At 35.7% G+C, this 24,960-nt stretch overlaps 1 protein-coding gene across 1 annotated transcript in view; it reads left to right on the forward strand.

Annotated features, from left to right (window-relative positions):
* LRRIQ3 (leucine rich repeats and IQ motif containing 3) overlaps positions 1 to 24,960 on the forward strand; it is a 196,235-nt gene that overhangs the window by 48,695 nt on the left and 122,580 nt on the right. The window contains exon 4 of the mRNA XM_032426072.1: positions 7,220 to 7,353. Coding sequence (XP_032281963.1) covers positions 7,220 to 7,353 — 134 coding nt within the window. The remainder of the gene's footprint in view (positions 1 to 7,219; positions 7,354 to 24,960) is intronic.

Below are 24,960 nucleotides of genomic sequence, written 5' to 3' on the forward strand. Positions count from 1 at the left end.
TCTCTTTAAAGAGAAGGAATTATTCATGCTTTGGCAGTAAGCGGGACTCATTGGTGTAACTGCAATATGAGCTTAATGGTTCTCTGCTGGTGACAACTATAGCATTTGACCAGGACCACTTTTTTTTTTTTATTATGTTATGTTAATCACCATACATTACATCATTAGTTTTTTTTTTTTTTTTTTTTAAACAATATTTTATTTATTTATTTGAAAGAGAGACAGCAAGAGCGAGAGACGAAATGCAAGCAGGGGGAGTGGGAGAGGGAGAAGCAGACTCCCAGCTGAGCAGGGAGCCTGATGCAGGGCTCGATCCCAGGACGCTGGGATCACGACCTGAGCCGAAGGCAGATGCTTAACGACCGAGCCACCCAGGCGCCCCAACATCATTAGTTTTTGATGTAGTGTTCCATGATTCATTATTTGCGTATAACACCCAGTGCTCCATGCAGAACGTGCCCTCTTTAATACCCATCACCAGATTATGGGTAAGCCGGACCAGGACCACTTTTAAGCCTAGTCATCTAAATTCTCTTTTGTATTCTTCCCTCACTTCTTATCTATGCACTCAACCTCCGGGGTCCCAAGCTACTATAGGGGAGGAAAACCTCCTACTATCTTGAATTCTTGGCTGAGACCTTTGTAATAAAATGCAAATTAACAAGAGAAAAACAAACAGAAGTTTACTAACATTTATCTCTCTCATTTATACATGGGAGATAGCCAGGGGAAAAATGAGTAACTCCTTGAGATAGCTTAGAATTCATGTTTAAGTAGCATTAATAGGGAAAAGGGAGGGAGGATGTAGACCTCTTATGAGAAAGGAAATGATTTTTAGGAAAGATAAATGGGTCCTTAGAAGAATGATGGGAGTTTGTGAGAAAGATCTGGATGCAGTACCCTCTCCTACTCTTATCTCCTAACCTCCTCTTTTGTGATAAAACTCTATCTCCCTTGTTGTTGAAACTCCTGGGGAGTGGATTTATGGCAGTTGAATGGCTTGTGAAGGATCTGGCTTTAGGTTAGATATGGGAAGTTTGGCATAAGCCTCTCCCTGACTTTGCTGTTTTTTAAGTGCCTACTACTCAAAATAATCCATATACCACTGGGGTGCATTTTGGGGAGGCACATCTTGAACTCTTACAATGATATTTTGGGGTGGCATATTTTGCTATCCTGAACACACACATACATACACCATGAGCCCAAGTGCGATGAACAAAGAAACATAAGGATTAAAGGAAATCACATCTATTCTGGAAACCAATAAAGAATAATATTTAAATAAAAGATTATTTCATAAAAGTACTTTTAATCATAGTGAAGATTGTTTTTCGGATACAGTGAAGATGGGACTGAGTCAAAGGCAGAAACTAGCTCTGCCTAGCTTTATGCTATTATTCCTGATATGTATAAGCAAACAACATGAAGGAGAGGAGATTCTGCAGGTCCTTTTATTTGTCAAGGGTAATAGTGGAACAGTGGCAGATAGGACCATTGTTACAAGTCACAGAATAAATTTCATGGAAAGGCTTGTTAAAAAGCAAAATTCAACTGAGTATATTCGAAGATCTAATTGGCTTTATTAAGTGACTCTTGAATCAGTTAGCATCCAATTTAGCAGGTAGACAGGAGCTCCAAGGAGGAGTTGTACAAAATGGAAAGTTTTTATAGGAAGTAGGGTAGGGCGAAGAAGTTATTAGCAAAAAGAAAGAAAGGATTGTTCCAGGCAAGTTCACCTTTCCATAGAAGAGCAGGCAGGGGATCTTATTAGGTAGTACCTCATCTTTCTCTGGAAGAGAAGCAGGCCCATGTGACAGATTACCTCATTGGTGCTGACCAGAAAATTCCTGACTGGTTACGTCTACATTTCTGGTGGAGGTTGAAACTATAGGTTAGGTATTAAGCCCCAGTTCGGTGACTTGGCCTGGCATAAGTGACTATCTTGCGTCTGTGGTTTTCTTTTTAAACAAACCCTAGTACAGGCAGGGTAACAATGAATAAGCACACTGGTATGAGGCAGGACTCCTCTGTGATAGGGCAATCAGGAACTTCAGAAAGGACCTTAGTCTCAGCCACATAACTTAACCAGAGTAGTTGAAAACGTAATAGAAAACTCAATATGAGAAGGCTGGCCATTGACAGAATGGCTTTAACAAATTGAGAATATATACATGAAAATGATGAGAAAAAAATATAAAACATGGAGGTGAGTTCCAGGATATCTAGTATACATGAACAGGAATTTTAGTAGAGAAAATAAAGCAAATTAAGGAGAAATAATAACCAAAGGAATAATTTTTTTTTCAAATGTCATGGATCTTAGTATGGAGCAAAATCTGTGAAAGAACTACATATGTTTTCTTTAAAAATCTTTGAAGTTCACCTTTCTGGTCATAGAAGGAAAAAACAAAGTATACTTCAGATGAGATTTTTTAATATAAATCATTAGGCAAATTGAGGTGTTGGCAACTGTACAGCATGTGAGGCAGAGTGAAAAGCATTTGCAAAGGCACAGAGGTAGTGCTAGAGCTTGGCATAATCAACTGACAAGAAGTAATTTAGTGTTATAGTTTAGAATACATGGTTGGGCATGTCAAATGATGCTGGAGACAAAAACAGGATTATTATGGCGAAGGATATTATGTGTGATACTAGGGAGACAAGGCTTTATCTTGTAAGATCTTGGGGAAATACTTAACAATTTAACATGATCCAATTTTCATACTAGAAAAATCATCATATATTCTGTAATTTTGGAGTGGAGGGAAATTAAATATAAAGAAATTAGTGAGGGTTAGGCCCGGTTTATAACTGATTTGTAAGGTAGAGGGTATAGTTTATAGGGAACAGATTGAAGAGATATTTGTTTGAGAGAAATCAGTGAATTTATTGGATGGTAAAGGGAAGAGGGAAAGGAATGTGAATTTATTACTTAGATGACAAGGTGAAGAATAGTGTTAGTGATTACATATGTAATACAGTATGGGATATGGATTGGGGATATTTTCAAATGGGTGAGATAATTCAATTTTTTTTTAAGATTTTATTATTTATTTTGAGAGTGAGAGCAAGGGGAAGGGCAAAAGGGAGAGGGAAAGAGAGAATCTCAAGCTGACTCCATGCTGAGTGCAGAGCCCAATGCGGGGCTGGATTTCAACACTGAGGTCAGGACCTGAGCCAAAACCAAGAGTCAGAGGCTCAACAGACTGAGTCAACCAGGTGCCCCCCCTCCTTTTTATAAGATTTATTTATTTTAGAGAGAGCATGAAAGGGAGGGGCAGAGGGAGAGAAAGCCTTAAGCCGACTCTGCACTGAGCATGGAGCTGGACTGCAGGGCTCAATCTCACAACCCTGAGATCATGACCTGAGCTGAAACCAAGAGTCAGATGCTTAACTGACTATGCCACCCAAGTGCTTCAATTATTTCAGTTTTTGACAGGTAAGTAGAGAAATAGAATTGGAATTTTATTTTATAGATCTGTAATTTAAGAGGTAATTCCTAATAGGAGATAGAATTGTGTGGATTATCAGCATATATGGGATAGTAAGATGTAGCAAAGAAGGTGATCATTTGAGGATAATTAGCAGAGATGAAAAAGAAAAAAGCCTAAATTATACCAATATTTAAATAGTTAAATATTTTGAAAAAGAAAAGGAACCAGCAAATAAAAATAAAATTTTTATTTGAAATAAAAATTTAAAAGGTAGAAAAATTAGGAGTATGATGTTACTACAGCCAAGTAAGAGTTGAATTATAAAAATAGGTTGACAATGCCAAATCAAACTTGGAGACCAAATATCACAATGTATAAGTTACCATTACTTAGTGATTTAATAGTCAACTAATAACTGAATGCCAGTTACAGACCTGTAGTTTACTTAGTCCTAGAGATGTAGGATAAAGAAAGATTTGTTAAACTTAGTGAGTTTATGTTGCAAGTGGGAAAGATAGACCAATAATTGTGTCATAGCATAAACTTGTCAAATAAAAGACAAATGAAGACTTAGGAGAGACTTTATTCAAAAGGATTATTGCAAGGGAGGGAAAAGGGCCATTGCAATAGGGGGGATGCTCTAATTGATCAGCAATCTTCAAACATCATTAAGGTTAGTCAAAAAAGGTTTTTTTTTTCCTTGGGAAGAGTAAATAAGACTGGAAAGAACTGGTATGGGTAAGTAGGATGAAGCAGAGTGGCATGATCTGACCATAGATCAGGGAATGTTTTATCTTGGGAGTTGCCTATCTCAGGAGGGGCCATTAAAGGAGTTATATGGTGGCTCAGGGCCAAAGTTCAGGGGCCTAGGGGAAGGAGAGGATCTTAACCAAAATTTGGTTAACAAGCATTTTGCTCTGATTATCAGTGGGGACAAAGCAGTTTAATCATTAAAAGGCCAATGGGAATTTAGAGAGTCTGTGTCAGGTCCTTGTCATAGGTAAACTAGAGGGGCATCAATGGGTAATATCTAAGTAATATGGAGGAAGGGTGCTTCTTTGGAGTATACCATTTTCTGAAATGAAGGGGTGAGGAGATTTCTTAACCCTTCCTGTTTTCTAGGATCAGAGGTCTCAGGTAAAACTCAGGATTGTCAAGTATGACAAGTTGAGTGCTGCCAAGGATAATATTATAGGATATTGAACTCAAATTAATGTCAAGAAAGGCTTCTTGGAGGAAAGAGTTGAATCTCCAAAAGACTAAGATAGTGAGATAAATAATTGATAAAGGCAGTCAAGAAACTGGAATGGTATCTGTAAAAAGCATGGAGGTTTGATTATCAGGCAATTTTCAGGGGTATAAGTGGCTGGATATTGCCATTGTGGAAAGTAGCTTATGTAGGGCAAAGGGAGATGAGATTGAGGTAAAAAGGGACTAGATCAAGAATTTTATGTTCCAAGTCAAGAAATGTGTAATTGATCTTTGAGTGATGTGTCCATGAAATATATGAAGTAGGGATGCCATATGATCAGATTTGCATTTTGGAAAGTTCACTCTAGCAATAGTGCATATTATGATTCAAAGGAAGTGGGGGGAATGGGGATTATATCAGATATCAGGACATTTTTAGCAAGTTAAGAAAGTGATAAAGACATGCAATAAAGCAATGGCAGAGATTAGAAGAAAATGGAGAAGTCAGACAGATATTGGGATATTGAATATACAGGATCTAGCAACATTTGGGTATAAAGAAGCGTAGGAAAAAAGAGCTTAGGATGGTTCCAGGACTTCTGAGTTAAGTAACTATGGGCACTAGTACCATTTACTAAGAGCATATGAGAAAGCAGTTTAAGAAGGAAGATTCATGTTTGGGAAAGCTGAATTTAACTGGGTATCAGTTTGATAATATTGTTCTTTAGCTCAACAGAGAGAGTTCAGGCCTAAAGCTAGAAATCTGGGAATCATCAGCACATAGGTAAATATTGAAGCTATGAATTGGATACAATCATCTGGAGAGTGTGTTCAAATTGAGAAGAGACAAATAGAGAGAATCTTTTCATTGTAACATTAGGCAGGGTGTGAATAGGTATTTAAAAAGACCAGGAGGAAACAGGAGTTACAGGAAAACTAGGAGGAGTGGTTTATGGAAGCCAAGGGAAGTATTTGAAGGAGGAATATCCAATGTAAAATTATCAGACACTTTGGTAGGGGTAAAATCCAGTGGATTGAGATATAGGAAAGGAGAAGGTAGGGACAGCAAATATGGAATTCTATCTCAAGAATTTAGGCTCTTAATGAAAGTTAAATACAAAGGATGGAGGGTTGCGATAAGTGTGATTGTTTATATGGGTGCATTTTAAAGATGGTAAAGGCTACATTATATTAATGGGTAAAGGGATAGTGACAGTAGAAGATAATAGTGAAACAGAGAGAGATGGGACTTAACAGCAATGGAGTGCCTTTCTTGGACAGGAAGGGAAATATTTCTTGTTTTAAGATTGAATAGAGGGGCACCTGGGTGGCTCAGTCGTTGGGCGTCTGCGTTCAGCTCGGGTCATGGTCCCACGGTCCTGGGATCAAGCCCCGCATGGGGCTCCCTGCTGGGCAGGAAGCCTGCTTCTCCCTCTCCCACTCCCCCTGCTTGTGTTCCCTCTCTCACTGTCTCTCTCTCTGTCAAATAGATAAAATCTTAAAAAAAAAAAAAAAAGAAAAGATTGAATAGAAGGCATTTCTACTCAGAATAGATAGGAATATAGTTAAATGGGAATATAGTTAAATTTAGGGATTGGAGGAGAGTTATTTGATAGAGTTCAGACTTTATGACCCTGTTTGCTCTGTGAAGAGATGTTTAGGGAGTTCTAGGGAAAAGGCTTAAAGAGTATTGAGAACAGTACTGAACACTTGCAATAGCTCCTGTTGGAAATGGAAGCAAGCCAGGGCCAAGTAAAGCATTTGCTAATTAGCAATGAATGTTTGTAAATATAAATCTAAAGTAGCACTAATTTGCAAGGCTTTGTGATTTTTTTTTTTTCCTGGCAGTACAAAGCTGATTGAGGGTATAGGCCGAAAAGGGGACATGAAGTGATGGAGTTGGTAATTTTCAGGGTGGGTGCCTTACAAACAATATAAGTTTTAGGTTTTTAATGTATAATCCTTACATTCAAAACATAAGTAAAGTAGCTTTATTTCTAACCAGTCAAATGATCAGTGGGATGTAGGGAGTCTATGATCCCAAATCTAAAATTTTGCAGGAACAGATCTTAGAGATAATTTCTTTAAAGGCACTATAGAATATTTCTCTCCATGGGAATGAGCTGTATCCTAATAAAAGTGTCCAACATTGTAGTTAAGCTGCAACAAAATTTTGAACTACTGTAAATTATTCTGTGAATCCAACATATGTCAGTTTCCTATGGGAAACCACAGAATACTTTTAGAGTTTCATTGGATACCTATTCATGCCACCACCTTTTAAAGATCAACATGATTATGGTCAAAATTTTATATTTATGGTATCAGATTGGGAAAAGAATCTAGAATGAAGAAATTTATCATCATGGGTCTTGCATTTTGTGTAGAAAATTGAAAGTATTTTGTGCTACTAATTCTTGATATTATGATCTAATGAAATAGATATGAAAATGTATTTATTATTTAACTATTATGCCTACAAGACACTTGTGAACATTTTAATAGTTTATATTATTAGACTAGCAATTTTAAAATGTTCCTTGGAAATACTTTCATGAAATATAAATATTAAATATATTTTCTTCATACAGGGATCAACCTATGATGATGAAATTAATAATATCAAGCATATTATTTCAAAAATTAATGAAATTCTGGCTCATAATTCACCAGTTTTGATAGTTCAAAGATGGATACGTGGTTTCTTAGTTCGGAAAAACATGAGGTATGTTTTCTTTTCTTTACTATTTGAATATTAAAAATAGATAAGAAAATCGGTGATAAGGCAAATTTCCAATAATATACATTTTTGTATTCTCTATCAAAATGGTATTTTATAGACTATTTAAACTAGTTTTAGGGAAAATACCACATACTCTATGGCAATATTATAATATTTAGCATAATTTAAATCAGTGCTTTTATTTTTTATTTTAAATTCACCATATAAATAGCTAATCAATAAAGTTCTTATTAATCGTTGTTTAATGCAGATAGTTTTCTTTTATTAAACTTAAAAATATCAGTGAAAACATTGAATTTCTCTCATATAATGGGATGTAATAGAAATATAAGCTGTATACTATATAATGGGATACAGTAGAAATATAAATCATGAAATATGTGAAGATTACATATTTTGTGGGGATGTGAAGATAATTTTGCTGAAATATCTGCTACCACATCAATCTACTTATCCTTTGGTTAGTTGTCTTTTCCTCTCTCTTTGTTTCCTGTATTCCTTTCCAATGGCTGGCATTTGCAAATAGAGAAAATTTATCTTGCAAGAATCTCTCAACATTGTAATTGGGGAGATAAGGTAGGATACTCTGCCATCAACTTATTTGTATTAGTTGTGCCAAACATCAAACATGAAAAAAATAAATGAATATTCTCATATAGTATATTCTCCACTGCTAAGTGGCAGAGTTCAGAAGACAGAAATGAGATTTGGCCCTGAAATATAGGTAGGATTAAATAGATCTAGAGTTGGGCAATGGACATTCCCTGAGAAAGCAAGATTAGGAAGTTTCACTGAAATGATATTCAACATTCTGTGGTTAGGCCAAGAAAATGTTCTCTTGCATTAGCCTGCATGTGCTAAATCACAGATTGCAATAGCCCTGATAAAGAGAAGTAAGTAAGAGGGACAAGTAGCAAAACTGACCATAATATAGTACCTGCAACTTCTGAGGAAGAGACTTTTCTTGGCTTTTCTAACCAAGGTCAAAGTGAAAGAGAGAGTGGTCTCACAAGTTAGGGCACATAAAATGATTTGGAATAAAAGATGTGGGAAATTTTCAGGCAGTTACTGGGCAGGTATATATTTATTTAAAATATTATTTCTATGTCATATATTCCATTTAAATTTAGTATGTATTTTACATGAAATAAACATCTAATTAAAGGGATTTGTCTTTAGTTTATGCCCTTGAGATTGAGTTTTTCTCTCTTAAAATCAAGATTTCTTCTAATATTCATGTAACATGAGATAAGAACCTTATGCTTGGAAATAATTTCTGAAAATTTAGCATGAGTGAACAGAATTTGAATGAGCTTTGTGGAAAGAGACATCAGTAATAATAATTGATTACAGTGGTTCAAGGCAGACTGATTTGAATTATTTTTTTCTTTAAAATGCTGTTCCATTAGACCCATTACTTAACTGCTCTGAGCCCGACTTTCCTCATATGTTGAATGGTAGAGAGCAGGGGCTAATAGCAGGACTTATTTCACTCTTTGCTTGTGGGAATTAAAATCATGAATATAAAGCATAGCACATTCTTATTAGCTGCTATATTTTAAATATCGTTATTATTGTTATAACTCATTTTGTCTGCATTATTTGACTCCATGGGAAACATACTCTTTTTTTTTTTTCTTTTTTGATTCTTGTTAACTTCTAATTACATTTGCAACAGCATACACATAGTAATCTTTCAAAAATATAAATCTAATTTTATTCAACAACTTAAAATCCTCCAGTTACTCCCAGTTTGCTTAGGACAAATGGCTGGGATATTTGCCCCTACATTGTTCATAACATACTGTCGTCATCATGAGCACTTACACCATGCTGTATTACAGTTGTCTGTATAATTATCTCTATCTCCAGATGTACTGTACATTCTCTATCTCTAGTATATAACAGAGTGCTTGACATATGTTAGGTGCTCAAAACATAGTTTGCTCAGTTAATAAATACATAAATAAATTGTGGAAGCTAGAATCAGAAAAGTATGTCTGGATTCATCTATGGAAAAGTGAAAACTAGAAAGGAACTGGGCAACATATAAAGCTGCTCTGAGAGTGTCTTTGGATTCCCCCAACCTAAAAGTACAAATGATTAGTCCTTTCATATGTCTATTTCCAACCATGAGAAGTATCTCCCCACACCCAAATACTTTGCACCATGCTTGAAAACTGTTCACTTAAACTGCTTGAAATTTTATATACAGACTTGAGATATCATATATTGCCTAAATTTAGAAAACTGTTAATGATTAATGCTATTATTTTTTAAAGTGATGGTAATTCTAATATAGATGAAACAGTGCAAGGGAGGTACACTTTTTAATTTTTTAAAAAATCTTAATTCCAGTATAATTAACATTGTTAATTATAATTATAATTATAATTATTTATATAATTATATATATAAATATAATATAAAAATATAATTATAATTAATTATAATTAACAGTGTTAAGTCAGTTTCAGGTGCACAACATAGTGATTCAACCATTCTACAAATTACACATTGCTTATAAGTGTACTCTTAATCCCTTTCACTTATTTCACCCATCCACTCAACTCCCCTCTGGTAACCATCAGTTTGTTCTCTATATTAAGAGTCTGTTTCTTGATTTGTCTCTTTTTTTCTTTGTTTTGTTTCTTAAATTCTACATACCAGTGAAATCATATGGTATTTGTCTTTCTCTAACTGACTTATTTCACTTAGCATTATGCCTTCTAGATCCATCCATGTTGTAGATGGCAAGATTTCGTTCTTTTTTATGGATGAGTAATTGTGTGTGTGTGTGTGTGTGTGTGTGTGTGGTGTGTATACACGCACCACTTTTACTTTATCCATTCATTTATCAGTAGACACTTGGGTTGCTTTCATAATTTGGCTAGGGGTGCATACATCTTTTCAGATTAGTGGTTTCATACTCTTTGGGTAAATACCCAGTAGTGCGATTACTGGATCACATGGTAATTCTAATTTTAATTTTTTGAGGAACCTCCAAGCTGTTTTCCACAGTGGCTGCACTAGTTTGCATTCCCACCAACAGTGCATGAGGGTTCTTTTTTCTCCACATCTTCACCAACACTTGTTTCTTGTGTTTTTGATTTTAGCCATTCTGACAGGTTTGAGGTGATATTTCATTGTAGTTTTTATTTGCATTTTCCTGATGATAAGTGATGTTGAGCATCTTTTCATGTGTCTGTTGGCCATCTGTATGTCTTCTTTGGAGAAATGTCTGTTCATATCTCCTGCCCATTTTTAATTGGATTATTTGTTTTTTGTGTGTTGAATTTTATAAGTTCTTTAGATATTTTGGATAATGAACCTTTACTGGATATGTCACTTGCAAATATCTTCTCCCATTCAGCAGATTGTCTTTTAGTTTTGTGGATGGTTTCCTTTGCTGTGTAGATTTTTATTTTGATGAAGTCCCAAGAGTTTATTTTTGCTTTTGTTTCCCTTGCCTCAGGAGACAGATTTAGAAAAATGTTGCTATGGCCAGTGTTAAGAGATATTGCTGCCTATGCTCTCTTCTAAGATTTTTATGGTTGCAGGTCTCACATTTAGGTCTTTAGTTTTCAGTTTATTTTTGTGTCTGATGTAAGAAAGTGGTCCAGTTTCATTCTTTTACATGTAACTGTCCAATTTTCCCAGCACCATTTGTTGAAGAGGTTGTCTTTTTCCCATTGCATATCCTTTACTGCTTTGTTGAAAATTAATTGACCATATAATAGTGGGCTTATTTCTGAGATATTTATTCTATTCCATTGATCCCTGTGTCTATTTCTGTGTCAGTACTATCCTGTTTTGATTAGTACAACTTTGTAGTGTATGTTGAAATCTGAGACTGTGATTCTTCCAGTATTGTTCTTCTTTTTCAAGATTGCTCTGGCTCTTTGGGGTCTTCTTTGGTTCCATACAAATTTTAGGGTTGTTTTAGTTCTGTGAAAAATACTGTTGGTATTTTGATAGGGATTGTATTAAATCCATAAATTAATTTGGGTAGTATGGACATTTTAACAATATTTGTTTCCCCCATCTGTGGGTATGGATTATCTTTCCATTTGTTTGTATCATCTTCAATTTCTTTTGTCAGCGTTTTATAGTTTTCAGAGTACTGGTCTTTTACCTCCTTAAGTTTATTGCTGGATATATTATTATTTTTGGTGCAATTTTAAGTGGTATTGTTTTCTTAATTTCTCATTCTATACTGCATTATTAGTGTATAGAATGCAGTGGATTTCTGTATATTAATTTTGTGGCCTGTGCCCTTACTGAATTTATTCATCAGTTCTAGTAGTCTTTAATCTAATTTTTGGTGGTCTTTAGGGTTTTCTATATATAATATCATGTTATCTGTGAATAGTGAAAGTTTTACCTCTTTCTTACCAATTTGGAGGGCTTTTATTTAGTTTTCTTGTTTCTTGTTTGATTCAACTATGTTGAATTAAAGTGGTGAGAGTGGCATCCTTGCCTTGTTCCTGATCTTAGGAGGAAATCTGTCAGTTTATCACCATTCAGTATAATGTTAGCTGTGGGTTTTTCTTTTATGGCATTTATTATGTTGAGGTATATTCTCTCTAAACCTACTTTGCTGAGGGTTTTTATCATGAATGGATGTTATATATAAACCTAAATACCTAATGGATCCTTTTCCATCCCTTCACTTCTAATCTGCCTGTGTCTATAGGTCTAAAATGATATAGATGTGAACATATGGATGGGTCTTTTTTATCCATTCTGTCGCCCTGTGTCTTTTGATTGGAGTATTTAGTCCATTTACATTCAAAGTAATTTTTGATAGGTATGTACTTATTGTCATTCTGTTACTTGTTACACTGTTGTTTTTGTAGTTCTTCTCTGTTCCTTTCTTCTCTTCCTCTCTTATCTTAGTTGGTTGGCTTTCTTAGTGATGTATCTGGATTCCTTTCTCTTTATTTTTTGCATATCTATTACCAGTTTTTGATTTGTAGTTACCATTAGGTTTATATGTAACATCTTATGCATATAGCAGGGTATGTTAAGTTGATGGTTACTTAAGTTTGAACCCATTCTAAAAGGACTAAATTTGGGATGCCTGGATGGCTCAGTCGGTTAAGTGGATGCCTTCAGCTCGGTCATGATCCCAGGGTTCTGGGATTGAGTCCCGCATCGGGCTCCCTGCTCAGTGGAGAGCCTGCTTCTCCCTCTTCCTCTGCCTGCCTCTCTGCCTACTTGTGCTCTCTCTCTCTCTGCCAAATAAATAAATAAAATCTTTAAAAAAAATAAATAAATAAAAGGACTAAATTTTTGCTCCTCCCCACTCCAGCTTTTAATGTATATGTTGTCTTACTTTACATCCTTTTATTTTGTGAACCCCTTGACTGATTTTTATAGATGGAGTTAATTTTACTGCTTTTGTGCTTCCTACTTTTCTTACTCCTGCTTATGGTCTTTCCTTTCCACTCAAAGAGTCCCCTTTAACATTTCATATAAGGCTGTTTAGTGGTGATGAATTTCTTTAACTTTTGTTTGCCTGAGATACTCTTTATCTCTCTTTCTATTTTGAATGATAGCCTTCCTGGATAGAGTATTCGTTGTTGGCAGATTTTTTTTTCTTTCATGTGACTCTATTCTGGCCTGCAAAATTTTTGCTGAAAAAGTCAGCTAATAGCCTTATGGGATTTCCCTTGTATGTAACTATTTTTTTTTTCTCTTGCTACTTTTAAAATTCTGTCTTTATTGCTACTTTTTGCCACTTTAATTACTATATATGAGCCTCTTTGAGTTGATTTTGTTGGGGGCTGTCTGTGCCTCCTGGATGTGGATTTCTGTTTCCTTCTCCAGATTTGGGAAGTTTTCAGCTATTTCTTCAAATAAATTTTCTACCCCCTTTTCTTTATCTTCTCCTTCTGGGATCCCTATAATGTGAATGTTATTATACTTGTTGGTGTTGCTGAATTCCCTTAGTTTATTTTAATTTTTTATTATTTTTCCCTCTCTCCTGTTCAGCTTGTTGGCTTTCCATTACTCTGTCCTCCAAGTTGCTGATCCTTTCTTCTGCTTCCCCTAGTCCAGTATTTATTCCATGTAGTGTATTTTTAATTTCAGTTACTGAGTTCTTCATTTCTGATTAGTTCTTTTTTTGTTTGTTTGTTTTCTATCTCTTTGTTGAGGGTCTCACTGAGGTCCTCCACTCTTTTCTCAAGTCCAGTGAGTATCTTTTATGACCATTACTTTAAATTCTCTATTAAGAATATTGCTTATCTCCATTTCATTTAGCTCTTCTACTGTGATTTGTCCCGTTCTTTCATTTGGGTCATATTCCTTTATCTCCTCATTTCCTCTAACCCTCTGTGTCTATTTCTGTGTGTTAGGAAAGTCAGCCACATCTCCTGCTTTTGAAAGTAGAGGCTTTATGAAGAAGAGGTCCTATAGTACCCTCCAGTGCAGTGTCCCCTGTTCCCTAGAACTTGGCACTTCCAGAATGTCTCCTATGCGTGTTGTATGCACCCTACTGTTGTGTCTGACCCCATTTGCCTTCAGTTCAGTTATCTGCAAAGGCTCTGTTTGCCTGTTTGGGGCAGGATTTGGTCCCTGTGTTGTCTGGGCCAGTCTGAGGCCATCTTGAGCTTGAGTTGAGTCAGACCAGGGATTTGCCAGAGCTGTGCGAGCACTGAACTGCAGGGCACTTTCCCTGTGTTGTCCCCTGAGAAGCTTCCATTGGTGAGTGGAGCCTGCAGTCCGACCAGATGTCTGCCCCCAGCCCACTGCTGAGGATGTAGTCGAACTGGTGTGTGTGGTTTTCTTCCACTCTCCCTGAGGCAGGAGTCACTTTAAGGTAGTGCTAACCCCTGTCAGGTTTGCTTGCCACAGTTGTGGCACTGCTTTGAGTACTCTCGCCAAGGCTGTGTTGGATATAGAGGGTCTGCAGGAGAGTGTGGGGGTGAAATATGCAGTGTTAGCAAGGTCCCAGCTAGTCTGCTTTGGGAGGGGACCTACAGCCACCTCAGAAAATTCCTTCAGGGGTGGGTCTGCAGAAGAGTGCCGGGGCAGAGCACACTGTTAGCAAGCTAGGTGGAAAGTGTTCAGGCTGCACTGGTTCTCACAAGTGTCCCTGTATCTAGAGTGTAGGGTGGGGAAGGGAAATGGTGGCATCCCTCCCTCGCTTGTATTGCCCTGCATGTCAGTTTGGCTCCCAAGCACATCTGTTCCCTTCCTACCCTCTTCTATGTAGCCACTTCTCTACATTTAGCTGTAGAGAGTTTGTTCTGCCAATCTTTAGGTTGTTTTCTGGGTTATTTATATTAATACGGGTGTTTTCTTGATGTGCATGGGATGAGGTAAACCTAGGATCCTCTTACTTCACCATCTTCCCCAGAAGTCTCAGGGAGGTACATTTTTATTCTTAGAATGAAATGTTATGATCAGGTTGGAAGCCTATTAAATCTAAATAAGGGCAGCTATATTGAGGTAATAGGGAGGATTATTGGCTGCATCAGGGGGATGTAAAAAAGATAAAATAATGGAAAAAATAGGAAACAATGAATGTGTAGTATATGTAAAGTACTATATTACATACTTTAGTCCACTTTATATCATTTAATACAGCAGAGCTTTTAAATTTGTCCTGTATTTTCTATTTTATAGATGAAGCATTAAGAATTTAAACTTGGTTGAGAGGTTAGGATATGTATCCAATGACAGACAGTTGTTATGTGTTGGATATTTGTGGTTAGTTGTAGAGAAATGAAACTGTGTGTGGAAATTTGCAAATGTCAAGCTCTGTTGTTTAACATATCCCAAATTCTGTGTTCTTCTTATTTTTCTTCCTATAATATTTTCTTAAGAGCCCTAGTCTTTTTAGTAGGGAATTGTGTTTGGAGACCAGTATCTGGGAATTAGATGTGTTCATTGCTACTAGAGTGTCATGGTTCCTAGGCCATTTTGGCAGACTGGATATAAAATGGTTTATTTTTTATATCATGAATTCATGTTGATACCTTTAATGCTAATCCAACACAGGTGGTTCTGCACTGCCTTTCTTCATTCTACATTGTACTTTCCTTCTTCTACCATGTGAATTTTTGTTGCCAACATTATCAATAATTTTACTCATTAGCTTAATTCTAATAGACACAAAATAGTTTAGAATTGCTATACATAAACTACTATCAACTGCAAGCATATTTAATAAAGTTAAAATTTGTTTCAGTTTTTTTGTTTTTAGGTTGGAGATATGTATTTAAAATAATTGTTGAATAGATACTTAGTGTTATCATAGTGTATTATTAGTTCCTTTTCTAATGACTTTATTTCTTTTTAATTTTTAAAATATCTATTTTCATCTTCTTTTTCTCTTAGGGCATTTTCTGTTCTGTTCATTATGCTCCTTCCAGTTTAGCATTTATTTCTAAAATGAGTTTTAAAATTCTGGTTCTTTTCTGAGTCCCATCATTGCATTTCTAAACTTATCTACTTCTAGCTCATGTGGTCTTGTATGCCTTTTATCATTTTCTTGATACCTTTTGGTTCATTTTTTTAAAATAAGACTTTATTTTATTTTAGAGCAGTTTAAATTATTCATCAATATTAAATAGTACATATAGAGATTTCTAATATACTCCCAGCCTCTACCCATTTATAGCCTCTCCCATTACAAACATTCCCCACCAGAGTGGTACTTTTGTTAAAGTTGATGAACTTACATTGACACATAGTGATTACCCAAAGTCTATAGTTTATATTATAATACACTCTTAGTGTTATGTATTCTATGGGTTGGATACATGTATAATGGCATGTATCATCATTATTGACTTATATAGTACATTTTTTATGCCTCCAAAAGTCCTCTGTACTCTGCCTATTTCTTCCTCTTCCCATCTCTAACCCCTGGCAACCACTAATTTTTTATTGTCTCCATAGTTTTGCCTATTCCAGAATATCTATAGTTGCAATCATACACTATGTAGATATTTCAAATTGACTTCTTTCACTTAGTGACATGCATTTAAGGTTTCTCCATGTATTTTCATTACTTAATAAACTCATTTGTTTTTAGAACTGAATAATATTCCATTTTCTGGATATACCTCTTTCTTTATCCAGTCCCCTTCTGGAGAACATCTTGGTTACTTCCAATTTTGACAACTATGAATAAAGCTGCTATAAACATCCATGTGCAGGTTTTTGTGTGGACCTAAGTTTTCAACACCTTCGGATAATTACCAAGGAGCATGATTGCAGGATTGTATACTAGGGGTTTGTTTAGTTTTATAAGAAACTGCCAAACTGTTTTCCAAAGTGGCTGTACCATTTTGAATACCCACCAGCAACGAATGAGAATTTCTGATGCCGCACTTCCTCTCCATCATTTGGTGTTATCATTGTTACAGATTTTGGCTATTCTAATAGATGTGTAGTGGTATCTTCTTGTTATTTTAATTTGCATTTTACTGATTTGTATATGATGTAGAACATTTTTTCATATGTTTATTTTCCATCTGTATACCTTCTTTGGTGAGGTATCTCTTAACATATCTGGCCCTTTTTAAAACTACATTCTTATTGTTGAATTTTAAGAATTCTTTGTTAATTTTGGAAACAGTCCTTTATCAGGTATGTCTTTTGCAAATAGTTTCTCCTAGTCTGTAGCTTGTCTTCTCATTCTCTTGTCTTTGTCTTTTGCAGAGCAGAAGTTTTTAACGAGCTTATCAATTTATTCTTTCATGGATTGTGTCTTTGGTGTCTTAGCTAAAAAGGCATTGCCATACCCAAGGTCATCTAGGTTTTCTCCAATGTTATATCTAGTAAGAGTTTTATAGTTTTGCATTTTACGTTCAGGTTATAGATCCATTTTGAGTTATATTCCTGAAAGAAGTAATAAGGTTTGTACTAGATTCATTTATTTATTTTTTGCAAACGGATGTTCCAGCATCATTTCTTAAAAAGGCTATCTTTGTTCCATTGTATTGCCTTTGCTCCTTTGTCAAAGATTAGTTGACTGTATTTATGTATGTCTATTTCTGAGCACTCTATTCTGTTCCATTGATTTATTTATCTGTTCTTTTCCTGTCTTGATTACTGTAGCTTTATAGTAATCTTGAAATTGGATAGTGTTGGTCCTTTAATTTTGTTCTTCAACATTGTGTTACTGAGTCTAGGTTTTCTGCCTGTCAGTGGAAACTTTAGAATCAGTTTTTAGATATCCACAAAATAATCTTCTGGGATTTTGATTGAGTTTGCATTGAATCTATAGATAAGTTAGGATGAACTGAAATCTTGACAATAGTGAATTTTCCTATGTATGAAACATTAAATCTCTCATTTATTTATTTTCTTCTTTGATTTTGTTCATCAGAAGATTGTGTGTAGTTTTCCTCAAATAGATCTTGTACATATTTGTTAGATTTGAACCAAAATATTTCATTTTCATGGGTGCTGATGTATAATATTTTGCTTTACTTTTTCATTGTTGGTATATCAGAAGGTGAATGAGTTTTGTGCATTAAGCTTATATCTTTCAACCTTGCTATAATTGCTTGTTAGTGTCAGGAGGGTGTTTTTTTGTTTTTGTTTGTTTGTTTTGTCAATTCTTTCAGGTTTTCTACATAGGCCATCATTTGGAAACAGAGGCACTTTTTTCCTTCTTCCTCAATCTGTATACCTTCAGTTTTCTTTTCTTGTCTTGTTGCATTAGCTAGAACTTCCAGTACAAATGTTGAAAAGGAGTGGTGAGAGGACATCCTTGCCTTAGACTTCATCTTAGTGGGAAAACTTCTAGTTTTGTACTTTTAAGTATGATATTAGCTATAAAGTTTTGTGGTAGATATTGTTTATTTTTTTTTAAAGATTTTATTTGTTTATTTGACAGAGAGAGACAGGAGAGAGGGAGCACAAGCAGGGGGAGTGGGAGAGGGAGAAGCAGGCTTCCTGCTGAGCAGGGAGCCTGATGCAGGGCTCGATCCCAGGACCCTGGGATCATGACCTGAGTCGAAGGCAGATGCTTAACGACTGAGCCACCCAGGCGCCCGGTAGATATTGTTTATTAAGTTGAGGGAGTTCTCCTTTATTCCTAGTTTTCTGTGAATTTTTTAGCCTGAAGAGGTGTTGAATTTTGTTCAATGTTTTTTCTGCATCTGTTGATTAGGGTCATGTAATTTTTCTTTTCCCTTCCTTCCCCTTCCCTTCCTTTCCTTTCCTTTTCCCTGTTCCCTTCCTCTTCCTCTTTCTTTCTGTTAATTTGATGATAAAAAATGAAAAAGAAGACATTGCTGCAGGCCCACAGACATTCAAGAGTTACAATGAACAACTTTATGCCAAATAATTTGGGTGAAGTGGACAAATTTCTTGATGAAATACAATTTTCACATTGACACAAGAAGAAATAAAAATGCTGAATAGTCCTATATACATTAAAGAAATTGAATACATGATTAAAGTTCTTGCCCAAAAGAGACTTTAGTTCTAGATAACTTTACTGGTGAATTACTGTGTACATTTAAAGAATATTATATACCATCTTATGCAAGTTTTCTAGAGAGTTAGAGACAATACTTTCCATGATGTTTTGAGAGGTCAATATAGCATTAATACCAAAACCTGACAAGGACATTACAAGAAAGGTAATGGTAGGCCATTCTTGTGAATATACATGTAAAAATCTTAAATGAAATATTAGAAAATCATATCCAGTGATATATAGAAGATAATACTCTATAGCCAACATAGGTTTATTCCTAGAATACAAAATTAGTTTAACAGTAGAAAATTAATCACATTAACAGAATATGGGGGAACACCTCAGGCATTCCTCACTTTGCGCAGCATTATGTTAAGTGAAATTTGTACATATTTTTAACAGGTAACCTTATTTGAACAAATTATTTTGCAAGGTTCCAAGGTAACTGAGATTTGATCTCATTTGAACTCATATCACTTGTGACAGTCAGAATTCCAAGATGGCTTATATGACATTTGCTCCCTGGTGTTACTCCCGTGATTATGTCATATTATCTGGCAAAAGGTATTTTACAGATGTCCTTAAGATTTCTTACTAATCAGTTGGCTTTAATATAGATTATATAAGTGGGTCTAACCTAATCAAATGAGCACTTTAGAAACAGAGTTTTCTCTGGCTAGTAGTGGAACAGGGTATCAGAGAAAGTTGAAGCACAAAAAGGATTTGATGCACTGTTGCTGGTTTGAATACAGAGATCACATGCAAAGGACCTAGGAGTAACCTTTATTAGCTAGGAGTGACCCTTCACCAATAATCAGCAAGAAAATGGTGACTTCAGTCCTGTGTAAGAAATTGGGTTCCACCAACTACCTGAATCAGCTTAGAAGCAGACTTTTTTCCTTAAGTGTCCTGAAAAGAGCCCAGACCAGCCACTAAGTTTGTGGAATTTATTACTTAGTAATATAAAATAATATATGATAGAATTGTACAAAGTGAGGCTATAGCTCTGGTATGCATTAGGTTTCATTTACATAGTACCTTGTAAAATGAGGACTGCCTGTATACAAATCTTCTCAATGTTTGCACAAGAATCAGTTGATCAAATTCAACACTCATTTAAGGTGAGAAGGACACTTCCTTAATCTAATAATAGGTATCTTTTAACACATTTGTTAGCACGTAATAGTGAAATATTGGAATTATTCCCCCTGAGATCAGGAACAAAAAAGGATGTCAACTGTTAGCATTTTCATTTAACATTGTGATGGTGGACATGTTTTTCTTAACATGTAATGGTGAAACAAAGTGACAAAAAAAGGAAGTTAAAAGATTAGGAAGGAACAAATAAAATTTTAATTTCCTACAGATGTCATGTTTGTGAATGTGCAAGCTAGTAAAGTCATAACAAAAATCAATGGTACTTATATAAACACAATAAAAATTTGAAAATGAAATTAAAGATACCATTTATAATAGTATAAAAAGCCACCATTTGTTCATTTGCTCTTCAAGAGGCAGACACAAAAACAAGATACGTACAAGAAATTTATTTGGAGAAATATCTTAAAAGGAGTAGGAATGGATGAGAATAGATATGAACCTGACACCCAGGAATGGAAAGAGAGAAGGGGCTGGATAGGAAGCAATTCAGCAACACAACTCTGAAAAAAATCTAAGCCAGACCAGTGGGGAATCCCTGAATAGAAGGTAAATATTAGAGGAATCGTGTATGAGGCAGAAATTGGCCAGCACTATTACAATACCCTGATGTTCTCAGGCATTGACTGGGATAGCCTTGGAGAAAAAGTATTAGCGGAACCAAAGAAGTGGAACCTTGGGCTGTCAGTCAGTTGTGCTTCCCATAGTGCATTCTCTTCAAGGAGATGTGAGCACTGTACTTCCATGGCTATACTTTTTTATTTTTATTTTTTTCTTCCATGGCTATCTTAGATCACATACTAAGGATACATGTAAGGAAAGATATGAATTACCTCTAAAAAGAAAACTACCAAGCATTAATGATAGAACAAGATCAAAATAAATATAAGGATATATCATTTTCATTGTATTGAATGAATCAATGTAGTAAAGATGTCAGTTCTTTCCTAATTGATCTATATTTACAATGTATTCCTAATGAAAATTCTAGGAGTTTTTCTTCAAGAACACATACTTTGAAAAATTATATTATGTTGGTACTTCAGTTTTCCTCTACTCATTCTCAAAATCCCACTAAACTGATACTAAGAAGACTTAGAAAGGTAGAGGTTAAGAGGCAAAGAGAAAGAGAACAACAAAATTTTGAAAACTAGAAAGCAGGTGGGTGTCTGTAATAACTTTGCAGACCTTAGAAACCTTTAGCTTAGAGATCTTGAAACTATGGCCTGCAGGATGATTGCCTGTTTTTATAAATAAATTTTATTGGGGCACAGCCACATCCATTCCTTTATGCATTGGCTATCATCATTTGGTGCTACAATGATAAAACTAAGTAGTTGGGAAAGAGATCATAGTGCTCAGGAATCTAAGATATTCACTATCTAACTCTTTAAGAAAAAGTTTGCCAACCTCTGCTATATAGCCTATCCTGATAGGAGCCCGAGAGTAAGGCTGATTCATACTGCAGAACCCAGAAATTTGTGGGAATTAAAGATGCTAAGAACCTCTATAAGTGGAGGCATAAGTGATGCTGCAAATAAGAGCATTTATTGAATCTCAGTTTTAGAATCAATTAAATTCTTCTACCCAAATGCTGAACTGCTGGGCAGCTGACGCTCTCTTCTCCATTTAGTCCCTCCTCTTCACTTGTTCTCTAGAGAGATTAGATTAAGAAATCCTTATCCTAGGGGCCAGGGATTACTTATGGTGGGGCTGTATTGTAACAATATTGTAGGAATTTGTTAAAATTTTGTGAGAGTTCCAGTTGCCTTCTCTACCAAATAGTAATAAGGCTTTTACCCTCCAGTAAGGAGATTAGATACTTCTTTCTGGAGAAACTCCATCTCAAGAGAAAAGCTTGACACTTGGGACTCTTCCAGTTAAACAACAATCCGATCCCCCACATAAAAGGTTAGTTGAGAGCTTGTTTGGAGGTTCTAGCAGGTGAACACAGCTACTCATACACCCTTGACTGAAAAATGGTCCTCCTCTATTGGAGAAAATCATCCTCCACCATGCATATAGCTTTGGGAGGGATGCACATGGAGCAGTATGGGAGGAAGGGGACACCTGCCTAGCCAGCTAGATCAGTTGAATGAACCCTGGGTGATAAATGGGGTGACAGATGCCACAGCCAAATCAAACCACAAAAGACTCCAAATAGCCAAAACAATCTTTAAAAACAGAGCTGGAAGTATCACAGTCCAGATTTTGAGTCATACTACAAAGCTAATGTAATCAAGACAGTGTGGAACTGGCACAAATTAGACACAGAGATAAATGGAACAGAATAGAAAGCCCAGAAATGAACCTGCGATTATATGGTCAATTAATCTTCAACAAAAGAGGCAAGAATATGCAATGAGAAAAAGTCTCTTCAACCAATGGTGGGAATACTGGACACCTACATGCAAAAGAATGAAACTGGACCATGTTCTTACACCATACACAAAAATAAACTGAGAATGGCTTAAAGACCTAAATGTGACACCTACAACCATAAAAATCCTAGAAGAGAGCTCAGGTAGTAATGTCTCTAACATTGGCCATAACAACATTTTTCTAGATATGTCTCCTGAGGCACAAGAAACAAAAGCAAAAATAAGCTATTGAGATCACATCAAAATAAAAATCTACACAGCAAAGGAAACAATCAATAAAACTAAAAGACGATCTGCTGAATGGGAGAAGATAATTATAAATGACATATCTGGTAAAGGTTTACTATCCAAAATATATAAAGAAATTGTAGGGTGCCTGGGTAGCTTATTTGGTTAAGCATTTGACTGGCTCAGGTCATGATCTCAGGGTCCTGGGATCAAGCCTGAAGTGGGGCTCTGTGCTCGGTAAGGAGTCTGCTTCCCACTCTCCCTCTGCCCCTCCCCCTGCTTGTGCATGTTTGCTCTCTCTCTCTCAAATAAGTAAATAAAATATTTTTTAAAAAAAGAACTTCTAAAACTCAACACCCAAAAAACAAATAATACAATTAAAAATGGGCAGAAGATATGAACGGACATTTCTCCAAAGAAGACATATGCATGGCCAACAGGCACATGAAAAGATGCTCAATCAACATCACTCATCATCAGGGAAATGCAAATCAAAAGGGCAATGAGATTTCATCTCAAACCTATCAGAATGGCTAAATTCAAATAGAAATGTTGTTGGTGAGGATGTGGAGAAAAAGGAACTGTCATGCACTGTTGGTGTAAATGCAAATTGGTACAGCCACTCTAGAAAACAGTATGGAGGTTCCTCAAAAATTTAAAAGTAGAACTACCCTACAATACAGCAATTTCATTATGAGGTATTTACCCAATATATACAATGGAATATTACTCAGCTATCAGAAAGGATAAATACCCACCATTTGCATCGAAATGGATAGAACTGGAGGGGATTATGCTAAGTGAAATAAGTCAAGCAGAGAAAGACAATTATCATATGGTTTCACTCATATGTGGAACATAAGGAGTAGCATGGAGGACCACAGGGGAAGGGAGGGAAAACTGAATGGGAAGAAATCAGAGAGGGAGACAAACCATGAGAGACTCTGGACTCCGGGAATCAAGCTGAGGGTTAGAGAAGGGAGGGGGGTGGGGATGGGGTAACTGGTTGATGGGTATTAAGGAGGGCACGTGTGGTGATGAGCACTGGGTATTATACGCAACTAATGAATCATTGAACACTACATCAAAGACTAATGATGTACTGTATGCTGGCTGTTGAACATAATAATAAAAAAAGGAATACAAAAATACTAATTCAAAGGGATGTATGCAACCCGATATTTATAGCAGCATTATCTACAATGGCCAAACTATGGAAACAGCCTAAGTGTCCGTCAACAGATGAATGGATAAGGAAGATATGGTATATATATCAGCCATAAAAATGAATTAAATCTTGCCATTTGCAATGACATGGATGGAGCTAGAGAGTAAGTCAGTCAAAGAACGACAAATATAATTTCACTCATATGCATGGGGTCATATCAGGTTCCTGATGGATGCTTGATTTGGTGGGAAACACATCTGTCTATCTGGAGATAATGTGATCAGTGCTCTATGAAATTTTTAAGATGTTATTTCATTCTCTTATATCTTTCTATCTATAAATAATACTCCAATTTCATCCTTTATATCAGCCAGTATCTGTATACACCTGTTTTTCTGTATAGTGGGTTTTTCAGGCTACTAGCTTACTTACTATCTATACTTAACACATCTTATGAATTTTGCCTATGTCTCACACTTGCTTATTCAGTATCTATACTTGGTGTATTATGAGCTTTCTTTCATCCAGGGACAAGGTAAGTCCAAGAAGGCAATTTTCTTCCTCTGACAATTTGTAGAGTGAGGAAAATAGTGATGTCAGTGGTTATTATAATTCACCTTTATACTGGAGGTGCATTCCATTTGATCCTAGATTTTGGGGGAGATTTCCCTGTGTAATACCCATCCTGATCAGACCTTACACTCTCCTCTGCTTATATACTCAAGGCTATCCATAATACCAAAGGTCAAGATTATCTGAGTGAAGTAATTGTCCTAAGGTTGAAAGCTGGATTCAGAGACCCTGCTTATCTCTTTGACCTGCTGCTTTAATTGGGTTTAGATTCTAAGGAATATACATATTTGTCCTTACCCATGCATTATACTTTATCCATATTTTTTTCATGTTTTTAGCAAGAAGATTGGTCAGGGTATTTAGTCAGTCACACTTTAGGCAATTAAACTTTTACCTTGGGTTTTCATGAAGTGGGACATGATTAAAGTTGATTAAAGAAATTGATCTAGGGTTCTGAATTAAGGTATATGTTTATGAGAAAGAGAATAGCCACATTTTTACGTCTTTACACTCCAGTTAAAAATGCTCTTAGCAAACATCCGTTTTTATATATTATATATATGTTTCTTAATAATAAAAATAAACTCACACAAATAACAAATTATTGATCATTCTACAATGCTAACCAACTA

Source organism: Phoca vitulina, unplaced genomic scaffold (genome assembly GCF_004348235.1).
Source record: "Phoca vitulina isolate PV1807 unplaced genomic scaffold, GSC_HSeal_1.0 scaffold2, whole genome shotgun sequence".
Taxonomy (NCBI): domain Eukaryota; kingdom Metazoa; phylum Chordata; class Mammalia; order Carnivora; family Phocidae; genus Phoca; species Phoca vitulina.